General features: G+C 39.6%; 1 protein-coding gene across 3 annotated transcripts in view; it reads right to left on the bottom strand.

Moving 5' to 3' along the window:
- Positions 1 to 21,974, bottom strand: part of LAMB4 (laminin subunit beta 4) — a 107,813-nt gene that overhangs the window by 22,285 nt on the left and 63,554 nt on the right. For all 3 annotated transcript variants that reach the window (XM_050785146.1, XM_050785144.1, XM_050785145.1), the window contains exons 22-29: positions 20,257 to 20,481; positions 19,269 to 19,489; positions 14,534 to 14,630; positions 12,314 to 12,689; positions 8,746 to 8,906; positions 5,972 to 6,177; positions 4,535 to 4,741; positions 382 to 526 (exon numbers count right to left, since the gene is read on the bottom strand). In XM_050785146.1, the coding sequence (XP_050641103.1) occupies positions 382 to 526; positions 4,535 to 4,741; positions 5,972 to 6,177; positions 8,746 to 8,906; positions 12,314 to 12,689; positions 14,534 to 14,630; positions 19,269 to 19,489; positions 20,257 to 20,481 (1,638 nt within the window). The remainder of the gene's footprint in view (positions 1 to 381; positions 527 to 4,534; positions 4,742 to 5,971; positions 6,178 to 8,745; positions 8,907 to 12,313; positions 12,690 to 14,533; positions 14,631 to 19,268; positions 19,490 to 20,256; positions 20,482 to 21,974) is intronic.

Raw genomic sequence — 21,974 nt, 5'->3', positions numbered from 1 at the left:
TTGATCTCATATCATTTCTGTCAGCAAAGAAAATTACCGAGTCCTGATGTTAGGGAATCTGATAGAATTGTCATGTTGAACTTTCCTTTAAAAAAAAACATAAAATAACTTTAAACACAAAGTTCATGTGTTTGGAATTTGAACTAAATTCTACCATTTGTTACCACATTTATCTTTTACAGAAAGCTGTAATGTTTTGGCACAGAGTTGGTATTTTGAGATTATTCTCATTAAGGAATTAAAAACCAAAGCGTATATCATTTTTCCGATTTAGGCTTGTCATTTCCAATTAATGTAATTAGGAACTGGCTATGATGTTTGACTATATATTAAAAAAGGGAAAAAAACAAAAACTAGTCCTAATATATTTTTTTAAATTACCTAACAAAAAGTTTTTCACTTTTTTGATGAAAAGATTGAGTTTTTCTTCTTCAGAGTCACTTTGGTTTCTTGTATTTCCCAGTTTTTCCCTTAGCTGTAAGGCATTGTTTTTGGAGACTTCTGCCAGTTTACTTATATTTTTGATCTGGAATGAGAAAAACACAGTGAAGAAAATACTCAACAAAGGCATGTTCTTTGATGTTTAATTATTTAGCTGGACCAAATAAAACTGTCACTAAAAACTAAATAAAAGTCTAGATAAACCATAGATGCATTTGCAAGGAATCTTTTACAAGGTGATTATTATCTCTTCTCATTATTATGTTTTCTTAATATCATTCATTTATCTTTTAGAACATTATTGACCTAGTGCTAATGAATTTTTCTAATATAAGTCTAAAACACAAATTTTGTTTTAATGGGGCTTTAGCATTCTTTAATACCAACTTTCACAGAAATTACATAGGACTACTTACCTGCAGTGGTCATCATGTTTAATAGGTTGAGAGCATTTTCTTTTATGTAAGTTAAAATGTTACTCTTCTAAACATTCCTCAAATTCAAGTAATGTACTTTCTTTGAAAACTAACAAAAAAGCATTCCTCCTCTTAATAAATGAGCTTGAACTGAGAGTGGGCTACAAAGATAAATTCCAGACACTTTGTACTCTTGGTAGAGGAATGATAGGAATAATAGGCTAGCAAACTAGAAGTGCAAATTCTCAACTGTGTGATCTGAGAAAGGTCATGGACTTTTTCTAGGGATTCCAACAAATTAGAGAGAGACAAAAAACCCAGAAGCAACAGGACAATATTGCCAATAAGCTGAGCTTTATTGAATAAATTAATTGTGACAGAAGTAGGGCTAATTAGGATCAAACATAATTATGAAAAAAAAAATCCACTGGGCACAGTGGCTCACGCCTGTAATCCCCAGCACTTTGGGAGGCCAAGGCAGACAGATCACTTGAGGTTAGGAGTTCGAGGCCAGCCTGGCCAACATGGTGAAACCCCATCTCTACTAAAATTACCAAAATTAGCCAGGCATGGTGGCGCATGCCTGTAATCCCAGCTACTGGGGAGGCTGAGGCAGGAGAATCGCTTGAATCCAGGAGGCAGAGGTTGCAGTGAGCCGAGATCGTGCCACTGCACTCCAGCCTGGGCCAGACAGAGTGAGATTCTTGTCTCAGAAAAGAAAAGAAAAGAAAAGAAAAGAAAAATATTCCCTTTATTTCCCCACAAAAGGAGCCTGCTTAATTTGAGCCAAACAGATTTTTAAGAAAAAGATTTAAATTATAGTCATTGGCAAATGATAAAACAAAAAAGTATTTACATGATTAAAAATGTGTATCTTTTTTTTCAGAGTTGATACTTAATTCTCTAGAACTTTCTTAGCTTTAAAATGGATAGCAGTAAGAATGGATTGCAGTAAAATGAGAATTCCAGAAATAAAATACCCTAGGCACTAGCAAAGCACCAAGTGATACAGAGGAAATCTCGGCGTAGATTAGTTGATACCATATTCAGAAAGAAAGAGATCATGAAATTACTTCACTCTTAAAACATCCCTCTGCAATCCATCTTCTGTCACAACTGACTCCTGAGAATTCTCTCACAATCTCTTCTGGCACTCCCTCCTTCTAATCAAGAGGAAAATAGCACACAATTTTATCAACATGACATCCCCTCTCATCGCTTTCCAGTTCTCCATTTATGTGCTGATTAAACTAGATTCTGCTAATATGGATTTCAAGGATAATTTTTTAACACTGATAGCTTAACATATTATTGACTTAATGATATGATCAAGTGGCAATCAAGACTCCTTTAAATGAGGGTGAGATTTCTATTTTTTTGAGAATTAGCAATATAATAGTTTAAAATTACATTAAACAATTAAGGAGGGTTTTAAGCACTGGGACATAAGACCAGGATTTACATTGCTATGTTTGCTGCTGTATTCTCAACTTGTAGGTGGATGCCTGGCACATAGTAGGTGGATATTTGTTAAAGCAATGAAGAACCACGTGTGAATAGAAAATGATGTGGCAATACAGAATTGTGACTATGTAAGTAAAGTTTCAATATTTATGTAGGGATATGTTCTAGATTGGCTAATCAGATGCTTGCTCAAGGATATAGGTGTGTGTGTGTGTGTGTGTGTGTGTGTGTGTGTGTGTGTGTGTATATATCTTGGCTGTGGTTCTCACCCCATTCCCAAGCTTGGACCTCTATCCTTTACTCGATTTTGAGACCCAGATGTCCTTACATATGTTTCCTTTTTGTTCAGGAGTCGGCTTTTTTTTTTGTTTTTGTTTTTGTTTTAGACAGGGTCTTACTGTTGTCGGCGCAGGCTGGAGTGCAATGGCGTGATCTCGGCTCACTGTAACCTCTGCCTCCCAGGTCCCAGTAATTCTCCTGCCTCAGCCTCACGAGTAGCTGGGATTACAGGCATGCACTACCACACCTGGCTAATTTTTTTTCTTTTTTCTTTTTTTTTGTATTTTTTGTAGAGATAGGGTTTCACCATGTTGACCAGGATGGTCTCGAACTCCTGACCTCAGGTGATCCACCTGCGTCAGCCTCCCAAAGTGCTGGGATTACAGGCGTGAGCCACTGCGCCTGGCCAGGAATGGGCTTTTTTTTGCTTGCAAACAAGAATGCTTACTGATACAATATTTAACATATAGTGGTAAAAATTTCAGCTCTTTAAAAGCTTTTTCTTCTTTGTCAGAGGCTCTTTGCATATTGTCAGAAAAGAAACAGATTGGGGAGGACACCACTACCTTGTTTTCAAACCAGAGAATAAAATGCATTCTCACAAAAAAGTTTAAAGAAAACTAGGTAATTAAAAATGATGCTCATTTATAAATATGACCAGAAAAGTAAATGAAATCATTTCAAATTATTGTAGATTTAATTATAAGGTACTTAAATGTTAAAACAACTTTCTCAGTCTATCAACAGGGGAATGAGTTCAAGGCACAGTTTAATTCCTATTAAGCTATTTTCTAACATTAAATTCTAACATTACAATGTGTATATTTAGTAGGATTTCATATATACCCTTATATATTTATGAATTTACGAAAAATTATTCTTTGAGAGATCTATAGTTTTCAACCCTTTTAAAAATTTAATTCTTTAAATACTTCTTTTATTATTATAATTATAATTATTATTATTTTATAAAATAGAGATGGGGTCTCCCTATGTTTCCCAGGCAGGTCTTGAACCCCTGGGCTCAAGGAATCCTCCTGCCTTGGCCTCCCAAAGTGCTAGGATTATAGGCGTGACCTATACTCCTGGCCTGTTTTCAAATTTTTAAGGCTTGGAGTCCTGACATTTCTATGTAGTTTTTGCTGTAAACAAACATGTCCACACCAGTCTATGACCTATGATAATGTACCTTGAATTCTTTCTCTCTCTTTACACACACATACATACATACTTGACCTTCGAATGACACAGGTTGGAACTGCACACCCCCACTTATGTACAAATTATTTTCAATAAAACTTACATTGAGTGTGCCTACCTCTTCTGCCTCCCCTTCCACCTCCTCTACCTCAAACCATCTCTGAGACAGCAAGACAAACCCCTCTTCTTCCTCCTCCTCAGCCTACTCAATGTGAAGATGATGATGAAGACCTTAATGATGATCTATTTCCTCTCAATGAATAGTAAGTATATTTTCTCTTCCTTATGATTTTTCTGATAATATTCTCTTTTCTCTAGCTTACTTTATGGTTACAATATGGTATATAATACATACATAAATATATATTATTGACTATTTAAGTTATGGGTAAGGTTTCCAGTCAACAGTGGGCTATTAGCAGTTAAATTTTGGGGTAGTCAAAAGTTATACATAAATTTTCAGTTGTGGAGTGGAAGCCTGGTGTCCCTAATCCCCATGTTGCTCAAGGGTCAACTGTATACATATATATAATCGGAAAATATCAATATTCATCTCTATTTCTAAATCTACATTCACATCATCTACAATTTTATCCCATATTTCCAGGCAAAAGAACACCAACTATCTAGAATCTATCTTCTCACTTGGAAGTTATATGGCAGTTTTATAAATTTCAAGCAGTCTGCTTCTTTATTGCTATAACTTTACAAATAAAGCGAGAGAAGGTATTTACCTGATTCTTCAACCCACGAACCTGTTTGTCTAAATTACGAATAACAGATTTTGCTTCCTGGGCTTTTTGGAGGGCATTCGTTGAGAGGGTCAGGGAGCCATGACAGCCGGCACCCCCACACTTCCTGTGCCCTTCCTGGCCCATGCAGACAGCACCACCACAGGGCAAGGGCACAACACATGGCACATTTCCTGGATCTCCACACACCTTGCAAGAGAAATGATTTACATTAAATAGCAACTTGTCGTCAGAGCTTTTTTTTCTTTGTTTGTTTTGAGACGGAGTTTCGCTCTTGTTGCCTAGACTGGAGTGCAATAGTGTGACCTTGGCTCACTGCAACGTTCATCTCCTGGGTTCAAGAGATTCTCCTGCCTCAGCCTCCCAAGTAGCTGGGATTACAGGTGCCCACTACCACGCCTGGCTAATTTTTTGTATTTTTATTAGAGACGGGGTTTCACCAGTTTGGTCAGGCTGGTCTCAAACTCCTGACCTCAGATGATCTGCCCACCTCGGTTTCCCAGAGTGCTGAGAATACAGGCATGAGCCACCATGCCTGGCCGTCAGAGCTGTAATGCCATCTAGGCTCATTGAGTGAAGGCATTGCTTTATTCATATATTTCTTCAATAGTTGTTCATCCTTGGTACATGGGGGTAACCCATTAAACATTAAACATTTCCTAGGTAACTAAACATCTAAATTACTTATCAGTATTGTGTCAGTCTGTCATCCTTTATATTTATAGTTTTCTGAGAAAATAGTCAAACTTTTAGGAATTACACGTGAGTTTCACTTTTTAAAAAATATTTATCTATTTGTTGAGACAGAGTCTTGCTCTCTCACCCAGGCTGGAGTACAAAGGCACTATCTCCGCTCACTGCAACCTCCACCTGCCAGGTTCAAGCGATTCTCCTGCCTCAACCTCCTGAGCAGCTGAGATTACAGGTGCACACCACTACCCCCGGCTAATTTTTGTGTTTTTTGTAGAGAGGGGGTTTCACCATGTTGGCCAGGCTGGTCTCGAACTCCTGGCCTTAAGTAATCTGCCTGCCTCGGCCTCCCAAAGTGCTGGGATTACAGGCATGAGCCACCATGCCCAGCCTGCACTTTTTATTCTTTTGAGAGAATTAGCCTTTTTCTTATAATGAAGCAAGAGGAGCAAATGTTCATAGCCTGTACTGTTTTAGAAATAGTAAATAATATCAAATAATCAAATCAAGCCATAATCTTTACTCTTTGATCAATTCTTGAGTTAAATAAAAATAAGGCTTTTTACAGTATATAATAAAATATATATTTTATATACATACATATAATTATATATTTATAATATATAATGAAAAGAAATTTAGAATGTAAGCTAGGGAAATATCATTGAAGAGGTTCGTATGTCAAGTAAAAACCACAAATGCTTTGACCTTACCATCATGAATATTTACCTTTTCATTCAATATTTGGATATCTGGTATCTTAATCTGCTTTAATTTTTCCAATGACAAGTTTCCTTTGGAGGTTAATGTATTTAAGATGGTAAGAAAGTCATTCCTGGTATTTGCAGAGGTATTAATGGTAGAACTAGTTTCATTAATTTTCTTTTCAGCAGATGATGATATGTGATAATATTTCTTGATGTTTTCTGAGGAGTCTATGTCAATGCAAATTGAAGGTAAGTTTTGTGAAAACAAATGAAATTACATATCAGTTATTAAGATAATCATTCTATAATTTGGCTACTGTCTTGGTCTCAACTATCACTATAAAATTTCAGCATCTTCCTTGAATTTGCATTTGATGGGGGAAGGATTAGCTATAGTATAATAGATATGGATAGAATAGATACATGGCATTGAGATTTAAGTCCACAGATGTGGTGTGAGTCCTGCCTTCACCCTTTACTGCCTGGGCATACCCTTGAGCAAATCAGTTCATCTCTTATATTTCGTTTCTTCCTCTGTAAATTGGTGATAATAATTTGTGAGAATTGAGATAATATGAATATATTCTGTAAATATTTCCACAAATATAAGGTCTTAACTATGAATACCTATATACACTCAAATATAATAAACCAACTAAATTTACTTAACCCTATAGAGCAGGAGTTGACAAACTTTTTCTCCAAAGGCCAAATAATTAATGTTTTAGGCTTTGCTGGCCAAAGCATTTCTGTTCCAACTACTCACCTCTGCCATTGTAGAGTGAAAGCAGCTACAGGCAATATGTAAATAAACAGGTGAGGTTGTGTTCTACTGAAGTAGTATTTACAAAGACAGGCTGTGGGCAGGATTCGCCCTGATGCTGCGGTTTCCTGAACCCTGATGTTGAGGCTGATAACAATAGCTAACAACAGTTAGCTGGGTGCTTTGTAGGTGCCTGTACTATACTTCCCATCAATTTTCTTCTTCAATCTTCACAACACAGTGTGAAATGCACATTAGTATGATCATCTTCATTTTACAAATAAGGAAACTGAGGCTCTATTGAGGAAAGTTATTTGCCTAAGTTCTCATTGATAGTAAGAGATGAAACCAGGATGTCAATCCAGGGTGTTTGACTTTAGAGCCTGTGTTCTTAAGCACTTCTCTACATTTCCTATGTTTGCATTATTAACACAAATTTGTGAAAGTAATAAGGTGTGTATGATATATTTTATTGTAAATTATAGTATATTAGGGGTTTAAACTATAACTCCATATTTTAGGAACCAGAGGCCCACGATCCTGATCTGATCTTTACTCCCTGTAGAACCATAATCTAGGCAGGAGACAACCATACCTTATCTTTCAAACTTTTCTGGTTCTTATAAGACCATACTCTTAATATACCATGTTTTTCACTTATCATGAAAAAAAAGTTCCTATTACTCAGAATTCGTTTATTCTTTCATTTTTATGGAAGATTTTCTCCTACCTGTGGAGATAATTCAATTGCCAACTATTCCCTGAAGGCTTTACTAATGAACCCAGGAAGAATTTCGTTTTTGCTACTCTGTTTTTGAAGCAGCTTTAAGATGGTCTAACAGTCTTAATGCTGTTTGGGGTGGCTTATATTCTTGTCCCCTGCCCCCATTAGATAGAAATAACTCAAAGGTAGGGACTTGCTGTAATGATCTGCCTGTTTCTACTGCGCAATGTCAGGCATTGGAAAAAAGCCCAGTAACTGCTGTTGGACTGCAAGTTTGAGAGGATTAGCATGGGGGCAGTTTCACTTTATTTTACCTGGTGTCAGGTGACCACTGATGGATTTTGAGTTCTTTTAGTGGGAACTGTCTTCTAGATTAGGAATCAGAATAGATTCCTTACTCATTACATGGCATTTATTAAACAGCATCAATACATCTTTGCTAGAATTTATTTCACTAAATTTAGGCATTCCTTTAGGGAAATTAGGTGTTCCTAACTGCCTTCTATTTTTTTTCTCTTCTAGGTCAAAATCAGATAAAACACAGGAGTATATACATAGGATAATGAAAGCAGTCAAAGTTTTTTCCTGACATGGATTCATGTATATTTGCCTCTCAGTTGGATGTCTTAGGTGTGAATAAACTCAGGGATGCTTCTCTCAGTAGTAACAGGTTGTCCATTTCCAAATATAACAGGGGTATCATCTTGAATAGGAGATGAGCTAATCAAAGTTTTGCTTTAGAGTTCCATTTCTCCTGCAGATTATCTTGGCTTAGGTATAGCTCACATTCAGTTTTAAGAACTATGCAATATGAGTTAAGGGCTTGTACTATGTTGCATGACTCCCACCCTTACAAAGCTCTATGAGAAATGTTATGGATTTTGTTTTGTTTTGTTTTGTTTTGCCTCATATTCCTTTGCATTTATGGTTACTGAAAATGGAGTGGTCTATACCAAGAAAGGCATATAAACATGTCTCTCTCATTTGTTTATGGCCATATTAGATTTTCTAAGTTGTTGATTACTCAAGACCCCTTACATGGGTTTGGCACTAGATTACTTTGGGTGTTAGCATTTGTTTAATATCAGACATTGTTTACTTGTTATTTTTGAGTGAATGCTATCCAGGCTCTGTGATGTTTAAAAAGTTGAAATATCCATGAACAAATAATACCTTTAATGGTTGTGTTTGCATGTTCTGAAGTGCTCAGGTACTGTGGTGGTAAGCACAGGATGACTCACTAATGGAATGCACTATGGATTTCATCAAACATTGTGTAGACACAGTCAAAAATGCATTTTTCCCTTACCCACGATGCTTGCATTAAGGACACTGAATTGCAAATCAATTTCTTTCTGAAGATCTTCAAGTAAGAGGTCTGCTTCATTCTTTGCTCTTTCTATTGTATGTTTCAGATCTTGAAATTCATACACTGCTTTCAATTGTTCATTTAGCTGCATGATTTGTTTTCTATCAGAGAAAATGAGGGTAAATAGTTAAGCTTGTATTACATTTGATATATTGGTGAAAAAATGCCACCAAAATTGCCCTTACTGTTAGGTATTCTTGATTAGAAGGGATTCCTTCTACTCAAGTTTTTCATTTGAAGGTTTATAATCGTGTTTATGTCTCATCTCTTTCATCTTAATTCGCCTTCCTGGACTATCGCAACATTCATTTAAAATATGGACAGCATACAAGCAATAGTAGAATAAAGGCTCTCAAATCATTCCATTTTGACTGTTTATGCTCTGTCTTCCTTCGTTTTGGGTTTGAAAACATGCGTTCAGACATGCTTCAATTAAATCAATCTAAGGGAGCTGGTCTACATCTGGCTTTCAACATATGATAAAACAGAACCATTTACTTAGCCTGGGGTAAAATCAGCTCTTCATTTAGAATCAATCTGCATTCAGCAAGGTTGTTTTTAGTGCAACTTCTGTTCAGGGTCTCAACTCTTACTTTCCATTAGTGACAGGGAGGTTTTCTTGCTGGTGAGTGTTCCCCTGGGTTTTTTTCCCATCACCTTCTTCTTTGATGGGGTACACCTTTGTCCTGCTTCAATTTGCTGGGTTTAGCACCTACAGTTGCTTCGAGGGGATAATGAACACATTCCTCATGATGGAGAAACTGTGCACAAATCTTGAAGTGTACAGTTGGGGGAAGTTATAAAATGAAAGTATGGGACTAATTTATCTTGGCACAACTGCAATGCTTCCTTCCGTTTTCTGCTGTAACTCTCCCCTCTAATCTATAGACTCTTCCTTCAAGCTCCAATTGTCACAACTGCAATTCTTCAGGCTAACAATAATAACAACAAAAATAATGACAATTACTCTAATTGGGACTCCTTAAGCACTTACCTATGCTGGACACTATGCTAAGTGATGGATCTTGAGTAATTCTCACAAGAATCCTATGAAATCCAGACTTTCTCTCCCTTTTTTGATGAAGAAATTGAAGCTTGGAGGAGTTTAGTAGCTTGCCCAAAGCCACACATCTAGTAAGTGGATTTAAACCAGGAGGTTTGACTTCTGAATTTATGCTCATGACACCCGGGGTTCTTTGTCCTCTTGTTCCCCTTCCACTTGTAGTTTATCCAGCAACATTTTTTTTTTTAATAGAACTACACCAGGTCTGGAGAAGACAAGCACATGATAGGGCAGGCCCTGTCCAGGGTGCCCCCCAGCAAGGAAATGGCAAAGGAGCACAAAGAGGTGAGAAGATGGAGAAGGAAACACAGGCCTCTCTGTGAGGAAGTCAGGAAAGACTTCAGGGAGGAGGTGATGTTTGTGTGGCTGTGAAAGCGAAGCAGGAGTTTGGCAGGTGGGCTAGAAGGGAACAGGCCTCTGGGCTGCTGGTTGAAGAAGCTCAGCAGCCCCTGCTTTCTCCTCACTCCAGACCTGGGTTGGGCATTCCTCTTTCTCACTCTTTCTCTCTGGCTCTGCCTGTGGCTCTTGCAGTCTGTCCAGAATGTCCACGGTGGATTGGCTCATTCTGCTTTCTTTGTGCTACTTTGTCTGACATTTTCCTAATGGTGTCTAACCACATGCCAGTGGTCCATGGGCCAAAGCTCATTCTCAGACAAGTTTTCTTTGGGCTATACAGTAGGGCTTCTTACAAGTGCTATTGGATTAGCTGTATACATTTTGAAGTGGGGATAGTTCAGTAAAAATAGGGATATCTGACATCTCTAGAAAATTGAGGAGATCTGTTAACATAGGGGTCCAGATCCTGCAATGCAGAAGAAGTTTTATTCCTTCTTTGTTTTTAGAGACAGGGTGTCATTCTGTCACCCAGACTGGAGTGCAGTGGCACAATCATAGTTCACTGCAGCCTTGAACTCCTGGGCTCACATGATCCTTTTGCTATGTAGCCCAGGCTGGTCTTGAACTCCTGGCCTCAAGATCCTACTGCCGCAGCCTCCCAAAGTGCTGGGATTACAGGCGAGACCCACTGTGCCCAGCCCAGAAGTCTTTAGAGAGGTATAGATGTGCCTGTTGTCACCTGCCAGCTTGACCCTGGCCATGTGGCCTCCCTGGGCCCTGTCGTTGCATTTATGATGTGGTGACCCTTTCCCTGAACTACCTAGTAATACCTTCTTCCTTGTGTACCTTTTAAGCAATTATCATATATTTCTGGGATATTTCCCTATAGGTAATAAGTGACCTTATATTTACACTTGTGTTATATATGACATAAGCCTCTGCAGCTTCAACTATTCCTTAATCCAGGAACTTTTCTTGGTGAGGAAGGATATTTTGCTAGATAGGCACATTTTTGGGGTTTCTTAGCAGACTATGTGCTTCTATGGGGGTAGAAACTATACCCAATTCATCCTGGTTTTGCCCATAACAGGTTGGCAAACTTTGCCTTAGGAAGCATAGCATCTCTGTCATAACTACTCAACTCTGCCATTCTGGACAGTACAGTCACAGAGGAGGGGTAAATAAATGGGTGTGGCTGTGCTCCAAGGAAACTTTATTTACATAAACAAAGGCTGTGTAAGATTCCACCTGTGGGCTGTAGTTTGCTGAGCCATGGCCCAAAACTATCAACATAATCTCAACAAATGGTTAAATTTTTTAAAAAGATTCAGTAATATGTAATAAAAATAAGCTTGCCTTTTCGAAAAATGAAAATACTTGGTATAAGACTTCATATTAGTGTATAGGCATCTAAACACCTGAAGAGCTTGGGAAGATTTGGTAAATTTTCACTAGGTGTATCATTGAAACAAATATATGTTGTTTTTGAAACCACCATAACTACCATACTTGCAATTTTATATCTTTCAGCTTTACTGAGTTTGGGCTTCCCCATTAATGACTGTCTTTTTGTTGCAATCAACGGCATCTGTAAAAATCAGATATAATCCTAACTAGGTGAGAAAAAAGTAGACAAACATGATTACCAGCTGTTTTGTTTGTTTGTTTTTGTTTTTGTTTTTGAGACAGAGTTTCACTCTTGTTGCCCAGACTGGAGTGCAATGGTGCAATCTTGGGTCACTGCAACCTTCGCCTCCAGGGTTCAAGCGATTCTCCTGCCTCAGCCTCCTGAGTAGCTGGGATTACAGGTGCCTGCCACCCGCCTGGCTAATATTTGTATTTTTAGTAGAAAGGGGGTTTCTTCATGTTGGCCAAGCTGGTCTAGAACTCCTGACCTCAAGTGATCCACCCGCCTCAGCCTCCCAAAGTGGTGGGATTACAAGCATGAGCTACGGGGCCCGGCCCAGCCTGGTTATTAACTGAACAACTATCAGTCCCCTAAAGTCAACATAGGTACATTTCTAAATTGAAGGTTGAGGATGTTAAAGCTTGGCGGGAGTTAAGGCAAATCAGGAGTTTGGCTGTCTGTTACTTGAGCATAAATCTTACCTAACAGAGTCATGATAATCCTTGACTTTTAAGAATTTCCCAGATGGGAAAACAGGATGTTTCAAAATCCTTTCTATTTCAGACATGTTCTCTCTGAGGCCTTTGAAGTCTGCCTTACAGACAGGCAGGGTCTCTCTTTTATCTTCCATGTTAGCAGCCAGTCTCATTAACCCTTGCACCGCTTTGGAGAGGGAAGAAATGGTGTGATCCCATTGATCAAAGCACAAGTGACATTGAAGACAAGTAGGGAATTCCTGGCTGTGACCCCGGGCACAGCGATCACATCTCTGGCCGCTGACACCCTCCCGGCAGCGGCACATGCCTGTGTCTGGATCACAGATGGGCTTCTGGGTACCCGCCCTGTTGCAATCACATGCTAAAAAGGAAAAGAGAAGGAGCAGAGAATGTCACTGGGTCTTTTGTTGATGACTAGCTCAAGAATCAGGTCTTTTCTTCTCTCCTGAGAATCTTCCCAACTCACACTTCTAAGATGAATATTTAAAGCCAATATAATTTCAGAGATCTGTGCAATAGCCATTATAAGACAGCATGGCTCTCTATATTCCACTAACAAATCAGTTTACTATTTCAATTTGGTAAATATCAGATGTTTTTATTTTGTGAGTGCAAGCGTCTACAAGTGGGATCCTCATCTATTTGAGTAAGAAGTGTGATTTAATGATGGACACATGGTAGTAACTCTGCTGCTACAGCCTCGGAGGGTGGTGTATCGAGACTCTCTAAGAAGTCCCATGGTCACACTTCTTCTGAGTAAAGCCCAGCTTGGGTGTGCTGACCATGCTGTCTTCCATTACATAAGGAAAACAATTTCATTTGCCAAAAAGGAGAGGAAATTAAATTCATTTCGTCTTAATTAAAAAAAAAAACTGATTCCACACAGTACTTTATTTGAGTAGGTTTCTGACCAAGCCTGAAGATAGAGGATAGGGAGATCTACTGATCTTACTGCAATCTCCAAAAGATTAGGGAATCACTAGCTTATGTTGTTGGACTAACTGCAAGGAATAAGTAATTTAAAAATGCATTTGAGGCTGGGTGTGGTGGGTCATACCTATAATCCCAGCACTTTGGGAGGCTAAGGTGGGTGGATTTTTGAGCCCAGGAGTTCCAGACCAGCATGAGCAACATGGTGAAACCCTATCTCTACAAAAAATACAAAAATTAGACAGGTGTGGTGGCATACACATGTATTCCCAGCTACTCTGGAGGCTGAGGTGGGAGGATCACTTGAGCCCAGGGAGGTTAAAGCTGCAGTGAGCTGTGATCATGCCACTACACTCCAGCACAGGCAACAGAGTGAGACCCTGTCTCAAAAAAAAAAAAAAAAAAAAAAAAAAAGCATTCGTTAGTTTGAGTAAAAATGATGCCAATTACAAATAAAAACTAGTTAACACACTAGGCTCTTCAGCTAGATAACATCTGTCCAGCACATTGGCCTTGGTGCAGAGGCTTAGCAGGTACCACTTAGGGGACGGTGTCATGCCACTTCATCACCCGGAGGCCATTCCCCCTTGTTAGCCACTCTTCCCCAGGAGCTTTAGTGGGGTTTGTGGCCTGACTTGATTATTTGCAGTTTCCTCTACTGCTTCTCTATAAAAGATGAAAGCATTTTTATGAAATAAGATTATCAAAACAGTAGAGGGACACAGGGAAAGAGGCTTTAAGATAGATTTTCCAAGAGCCAAAGTTTCACCCTGGGTTTTAACCCAGCAATTCCACTTAGAACTGAATAAGCGGGGCCCAGAGAAAATCATTCAGACTGTGCATTTGAATGGGGCAAGGGAATGAGCAATGTTTTTTAGCCACAAGGGCACATTTATAAAGGAATGGAGAGGAGGAAAGAGTTGCCATGTGTGGCTATGTATCACTGACCAGGGTGATAAGCCCATGATACCTGACATTTCTTTGGATTTTCTTCTTTTGGAAGCTGACTGTTCCATTTGTAATGAGTTTGAGGAATTTTAAGACAGGCTACGAATTTTAATATAGGCTAAATTTTTAACATAGGAGGAAAATAATCTTTTTGCAGGGCTACAGGAAGATTATTTTCAAAATGTAGAATTAAACTTTGTGAATTTTCTAAGTCCACCTTATTAAAAGCAACCAAAAAAAAAATTTTTAATTCAGTTGATTCATAGCATGTCCATGGTAGGGCCAGGCTGACTGCATAAATGAGTTTTTAGAATTCCCAGTACTTACGAATGCATCTCCCAGGTGGATCACCATAATAATTTTCCTGGCACTCACTGCAACGTTTCCCGCCGTAGCCTAATTTACATGGACACTGGCCTGTAAGCTGTGAGAACAGTCATGGGTGAGGAATTGACAAGCTTTATGGTCTAAAAAAATAATGCATTTTAACAGGAAACATTTTCCCCTCTGGTGATTTAGAACATACAGCTGTGCAAAGGCGGGGGAAGGATGATTCCCATGGCCAGCAGCCACCCCCGACAATACCAAGGATCAGGAGTTAATGTGCTTTGGCCTAAAGCTCCTGAATATATCGCCTGCGTCCAGATGTTCAGGGACAGGTGGCCCAAACTGGGAAACATACACAGATATAAATGAACACAAAACACATAATGAGAAATGGGCCAGATTCTTTTCCTCAACTGTTATGGGAGTTCCTCCGTAAGTGAGTGAGGCCAAAGACCTGGTCTACCATTCATCAGTTAATGTGTCAAGTAATGTTTTCATTATGGAATGTATGATGTAGTTTTTACCAACTGGATTAGCGTTTTGCTCAAGAAAACATCTTTTTTTTTGCACTTCATGCTTAATGATTTAATGAGAGTTACTTAACTGTGTTTTTCAGAGAGGGCTGAACTTTTCTTTACCCTCCCAGCTGAACTCTAGACCAGCTTTTCTGAAAACTGAGGAGGTTGGAAAATTAACAGGAGAAAATACAAAAGCAAATCACTATTGTCGTAGGCCTAAATTAGCTGCTTAAACAACAACTCCGTAAGTTTCCCGTGAATAAGTGGCTGGATTCATAGAGTAACTGAATCTGCCACGTTTCTTTTTCTTTTTTTTTTTTTTGAGACTGAATCTCACTCTGTTCCCCAGGCTGGAAGGCAGTGGCACGATCTCAGCTCATTGCAACCTCTGCCTCCCAGGTTCAAGCAATTACTTCCACCTCAACCTCCCGAGTAGCTGGGACCACAGGCATGCACCACCATGCCCAGCAATCTTTTGTATTTTTAGTACAGACAAGGTTTCACCATGTTGGCCAGGCTGGTCTCAAACTCCTGACCTCAAGTGATGCCCCTGCCTCAGCCTCCCAAAATTGGGATTACAGGTGTGGGCCACCATGCCTGGCCTGAATCTGCCAAGTTTCAATATCTTTGGAGTTCCTGCCAGCTTCTGCTCAAATGTAAGGAGTTATGTGGTGCTTGTTGCCCTGAGGCCTGTTGTACTGCTGATTGCCCCTGATTATTGGGCAGTGCTTTCTTATACCAAAGTAGAATCTGCCTCCTTTTAACTTGTTCCCATTGTTCTGTGTCCTTACAAAATTGCACAAAACAGTTTGCAATTGCCTCTTCCCCCTTACAGCCCTTCTCTCAACTAGAGATGGCCATTCCAACCTACCTTGGCTTCTTTTCTTCAGGTCGATCACCCCTAAGTCTCTCTAGCCTTTGTCACAGAATAGCATAGTTCTGTCCATTATCTTGGTTGTCTCCCTTTGGGCACATACTAGTCTGTCAATATAATGTTTAAAATATGGTGCTCAGAAATGACAACAATGCTCCTGGCACCATCGGGCCAGGAGAGCAGATAATGGGACGGTAACTGTCCTCAACCTGGGCACAGCACCCCCCTACTCCAGCCTGTCCAGGCGTCGCTTCTTTGGCAACCCTACCACTCTGCTTGCTCACTGGAAGCCTGCACGCAATGAAAATCCTCAGATTTTTCTCACAAGAGCTGGTGCCAAGTTCTTACTCCCACCCTGTATTTATGCAAGGGATTTAAAAAACCCAGTTGCAAAACTTTACTTTTACCCTGTTAACATTTCATCTCCTTGTTTCCAGCCTGCATGACAGCCTACTGGGATATCTTGTTCTGTCTTTATCATATTAGCTTACGGCTTTGTAATATCTGCAAATTTGAGAAGCATGTTTCTCCAACTCCATCTAAAGTGTTGATGAAAATAATGGATGGCACATTTGGATCTCTCTGTGGGAATGTACCAGGAGCCACCTCTTGGCTAACATAGAGACATCTATCAGTAGTTGTTTAAACAGCTGGGAATCTAAATGTCCACATGTCTTCTCTGCACTCCAGTGAACATGTTTCTTGATTGCAGAGACCAGTGTTCCCCCAAGGGATCTCCTATGCACCAAATAACCCAAAGGACCCTTGTCATGAGGGGCTTCCTGGTTAAACCAAAACCATCTATCTTTCAGCTTCATAGGCTACCTTGGAACTGTGGTCTTTATTGAATGCTGCTACAAATATGCTTCCCAAAAGGTCTAAGAAACTTGCCATATAGCGTTGTCTTGAGTACTAGGAGTCCCTCAAGAATTGGGAAGCCAGGTGGTCACGTGGAGATCTACCACTTTATTCTATGGTTAGTGGCTGCAGGCATGGGGAACGGAGGGGAGCTTATAAAACAGGCATGGCCGTCCAGTGTCCAGATCTTGGTTTCTAACACTACTCTCTAGTAAAGGAATCAGTGTTCCTTAGATAAATAGCTGATTCTAGGACTGGGGCAGAGAATACATAAGATGAGCCTGGAACATTTTGCAGTGCCAGAAAGTAAGAAATGCTTTTTAAAACTCTACAGTATTGGCCTATGTCAAATGGACACAGGAGCCACTGAGAGATCTTCCAGTGACCAAAGCTGGAACAATTTGAACCACAAAATAAAGTAGTGTTGGACTATCCCCAAAAGTGTAAATATCCATGAGTCCATGCTGATATAAATAAACGGTCGAACGAATGAATAAACGTAAGACAACAGACAAATCTCCAGTGCAGAAGAATTCCAATGATTCGTGGAGATACTCTGTCTTTGAGGAGGAAGAGCATAGCCCCCTACTCCTTAAGTAGGTTGTACATAGTGACTTCCTTCCATGGAGCACAGTAGAAAAAGGAGGAAAAAGAGTAACTTGATGATATAACAACCTGACAAACACTGCTTCAATCAGGTGACCAAAATTCACATTAACAGTGATAAGTCATGTTAATAATATGTACCCTTAATAGGATGTGATGAGAGTGGCACTTGACCTCTCTGGTGTTTTCAGAACCTATAAACCCAGTCTAATCATGAGAAGAATACCAGATAAATTTGAATTGAGCGACATTCTACAAAATAAGGAAGGCCTGAGAAACTATCACAGCCAACAGGAGCCTAAGGAAATAAGATGACTAAATATAATGTGTTCTGAATGGACTCCTGGAACAGGAAAAGGACATTAGCTAAAAATTAAGGAAATCTGACTAAATTTGTTAGCAATAATGTATCAATATTGATTCATTAATAGTGACAAATGTTATTAAATTAATATAAGGTGTTAATAATAGAAGAAACTGGGTATGGTGTTTATTTTCTCTGTTCTATCTTTACAACTTCACAAATGTATTCTGAAACAAAAAGCTTATTTTTAAAAAGGTATGTTGTGGGGGCTGGGCGTCGTGGCTCGTGCCTGTAATCCCAACACTCTGGGAGGCCGAGGTGGGCGGATCACTTGAGATCAGGAGTTTGAGACCAGCCTGGCCAACATGATGAAACCCTGTCTCTACTAAGAATACAAAAATTAGCAGGGCATGGTGGCGGGGGCCTGTAATCCCAGCTACTCAGGAGGCTGAGGCAGGAGAATTGCTTGAACCCAGGAGGCGGAGGTTGCAGTGAGCCAAGATCATGCCACTGCACTCAGGCCTGGGTGACAGAGCAAGACTCTTGTCTCAAAAAAAAAAAAAAAAAAAAAAAAAAAAAAAGTATGGTGTTTATGTGGGTTGGTGGATGAGGATTGGAAAGAAAGGAAAAGAAAAGAAGGAAAAACACGTTCTACATATAAGAACTACCTTCAAAAGATTTGACCTTTGAATAATAGGTTAAATAGTGCAGCTGAAATAGGAGGTGAGCCATGCTTACTAATTGAAAAGACTCCAGTTACTTAAATTTGCATTTTCATTCCAATTAAATCCTGATCCCTATATTGTGAATTTGGCTTTTTCTAACATTTCTTGTCATTGTTTTTACCCTTTTCCCCCCAAACTCTATTAATGTGAAAATTATTTCAAAGAATAGATTAAGCCAAAAGACAAAAACCAAAACAACTGCCAAAAAAACTAGGCATGATATTAACAAATAGTTTTTTTCCCACAAGTAATGTTATCCTTATTAAAAATTCTGTGCTCACTGGTTTATTGACTGAAAAATCACACATGCATCTATCTATGTAGTATTAGTTGTATATGAAACATTGAAGATTTGCTCCTGGTACACATGCCTACATGATGCCAGTCTAGAAGTCAAGAAGACTTCTTATTTTACCCATATGTAAAGCCATTGGTGAGCAATAGGAAACAACAGCTCAGTTTTTTAAATGGACTTGTGGGTTTTGAAGGTATCTGTTTATTTTCGTTCTGATTAATAATCTCTTCTGATTATTTCTTAGATCTTCCCTATGATTACACGTATGAAATAGTGAAAGGTGAGGTTGATGTCTGTGTTCCATTGTGTATGAATTCTGACTTCCTCAGTCACAGAGAGAAAACTGAAGTAGGCGAAGCTGAACTGAGATGCTCATTCTCTTTTTTTGGTTTTCATTCCTTGATAGAGGCTGACTCCATCCCCTGTAAGGCCAATCCTGTTTAAATGCACTAATTAACAACAGTACATAAAAGAAACTTTCTTTACACATTTAGAAACCATGTCTCACTATCAGTCCTTACTCTGAGTGCACTAGTAAGTTTTAAAGTATCTTGCCTGGTCACAGTGGCTACTTTGAGAGGTCCTAGGGTCACAGTCACATGACTGACATCCTCTGCCAGGGACCAGATTCCAGTATCCATCAGCACAACGATCACAGGCCAGGCCTGTGACATTCGGCAGACAAGGGCATGCACCAGTGACAGGGTCACAGATGCAAGCTCCCCCACCAGGGGGACACTCCACGGGACTCATGCCAGAAGCATGGCAGGAGCATCCTAGGATGATAAAACCATCATCAGAGGTAAATTCAATGATAAATTTGGCATTTAGCAAACCATACAAAGAGCATTTTAGACCTGGATGTACCATTTCTCCAAGGGGCTCAAAGAACAAACACCTTATAATAGTAAAGAATTTACCGAAGAATCTAAGCAGGTTGAACCCATTTAATGGTTTCCGATCTCCCCAAATGGCAAGTTCATGTGGTGGAACTTGTGCCAAGAGCTCACAGTTAGGATGCCTAAAAATCTTATTTTTCCCTCATGTCACTCACCAAAGTCCCATTTATTTAAATGACTTGAAAACAATGGTTCACTTATACATTACAGTCACTTGATGAGTTTGTTACAATGCAGATTCCTGGGCTTCACTCCCAGAGATTCTGACTCAGTGGGTCTGAAGTACAGCCTAGGAATTTGCATGTTAATACACCTCACCTCCCCACTGCTCTGGCACTGGTCAACTGCGGACTAAACTCTGAGAAACAACGCTTTGAATCCACGAGGACAGGTATTTCAGGCAACAGACACAAAAGGCAAACTAGTAATACCAGTGAGAACATTGTGGCTGCATCTGAGAATACCAGTGATTGCATTGCACTAATTTCTGTTGATGAGTTCAGTACAACAGCCCTGTCACCTGGTGGGTGCTGCTTTTGCCTGCTGGGACTGGCTTAACTGAAATGAGCATGGGAGAGTTGACAACACACTTACAAGCTGTCACTCAGCTGATACATTTCGCCCCGGGAGTTTTGCAGACTTACTTCTGCAGGTCTGATTGAGGGCTGATCCATAGTGACCTGGTTTGCAGAGCTGGCAGTTTGCACCCTGAGTGTTGTGCAAACATTGAAGGCACTCCCCTGTTACCCGGCTGCAGGACTCTGGATCGGTTACATCTATGTTGTTGTTGCAGGGACATGGTTGGCAAGGTGCTCCTGAAATTCTTGGATTTCCATAGAAACCAGTAGAGCATTCTCCACACTGAGTACCTGAAAGACAGGGGGAGGAAAAGGAATGGGGTGAGGTGTCAGTGTTGGGAGCGAGGAGGAGATCGATGTCCTAAATAGAAAATTATTGGGCTCCTCAAGAAATAATGAGAAATCCCACATTCGGGGTGAATAAGGAAAAGTGTTCTAAGTGAAACAAAACCTTCATTTTCATTATTATTCATTTAGAGAACAAAATAATTATTTGGCACTCAAAAGTGTTTGGTGGAGAATGGATTCCAGGCTTTCTTCAAATACCATGGAGCTGTGGGCTCAGGATATCTAGATCCTTATATAATCAGCATCACACTAGCATGCCCCAGGACCCAAGACTAATCTCAGCCCCTGTTCTCCTGGGGCAACCCACTCTCAGGTGATCCTAGAGGTGAACTAAGGTGAAAATAAAGCAGGCCTGAAGGGAAAGTCCCAAACAGCAATAGCCGTCACTTCTAGAAGTGAAGATGAGCAAGACCAGTTTTCATGACATATGAGCCCTTGAGGGTGTTTCTATTAAGCAGTCTGGAGGAACCACTTTTCTCTCCAACACTCTTTACCCTTGCAACCTTGAGATGACTGCAGCTTTTTAGGTGCCCAAACTGTGGCTCCACTCTCCACGTTTTGGTTCATCCCACTTGGAAATGTTCATTTAGCCCAAACGTGGTCTCAGTTCTTAAAAACTGACCAAACACACCAAACTGTGCATGGAAAAGAGGCTGCAAGGGAAGAGGTGAGAATTAACTGTTGACCTTAGATGTAACAAATGAGGGGAAAATCAGGCATGTAATTTATTATCATGATAGTAATTATCATTAATATTGCCATATGTTCTACATATCATTAAATCAAATAGACTTCATAAGTTATCTTCTTGTTTGTAGTAAACATTCACACTCGTGTTTAAATACCTTTTTATTTTTTCAATTTAGAGAGAGGGTCTTGCTCTGTTGCACAGGCCCCAGGCTGGAGTGTAGTGGCATAATCAGAGCTCACTGTAACCATGAACTCCTGGGCTCAAGCGATCCTCTTGCTTCAGTCTCCCGAGTATCTAGGACTACAGATGCAATCCATCATGTCTAGCTAATTTTTAAAATTTCTTTGTGGAGACAGGGTCTTGCTTTGTGGCCCAGGCTGGTCTTGAATTCCTGGCCTCAAGTAATCCTCCCTCACCCACTTCCCAGCCTTCCAAAGTACTGGGATTACAGGTGTGAGCCACTGTGCCTAGCTCTCTTAAAGTCTTTAACATTTTTAATTGTGCAAGAGACACATGTTTTGAATTAAGACTTATGTGATGTCTGTAGAACGCCCAAATATTGTTTCACGATATCTGAAAAAATTCGTAATGTCTATGAAATATCAAATTGAATATTTGACATTATGCAAAGAAGCATTTGACTAATTCCATTTATTTTTTAGTTGCTTGTTATATATAGTATATATGCTACTTTATCACATTTATATCTTACTTAACATGTGATAATTTTATTTTAAATAAATTA

This window comes from Macaca thibetana, chromosome 3 (genome assembly GCF_024542745.1).
Source record: "Macaca thibetana thibetana isolate TM-01 chromosome 3, ASM2454274v1, whole genome shotgun sequence".
Classification (NCBI taxonomy): domain Eukaryota; kingdom Metazoa; phylum Chordata; class Mammalia; order Primates; family Cercopithecidae; genus Macaca; species Macaca thibetana.
Note: the sequence above shows the minus strand (reverse complement) of the source record. Positions and strands in the feature narration are given on the sequence as shown.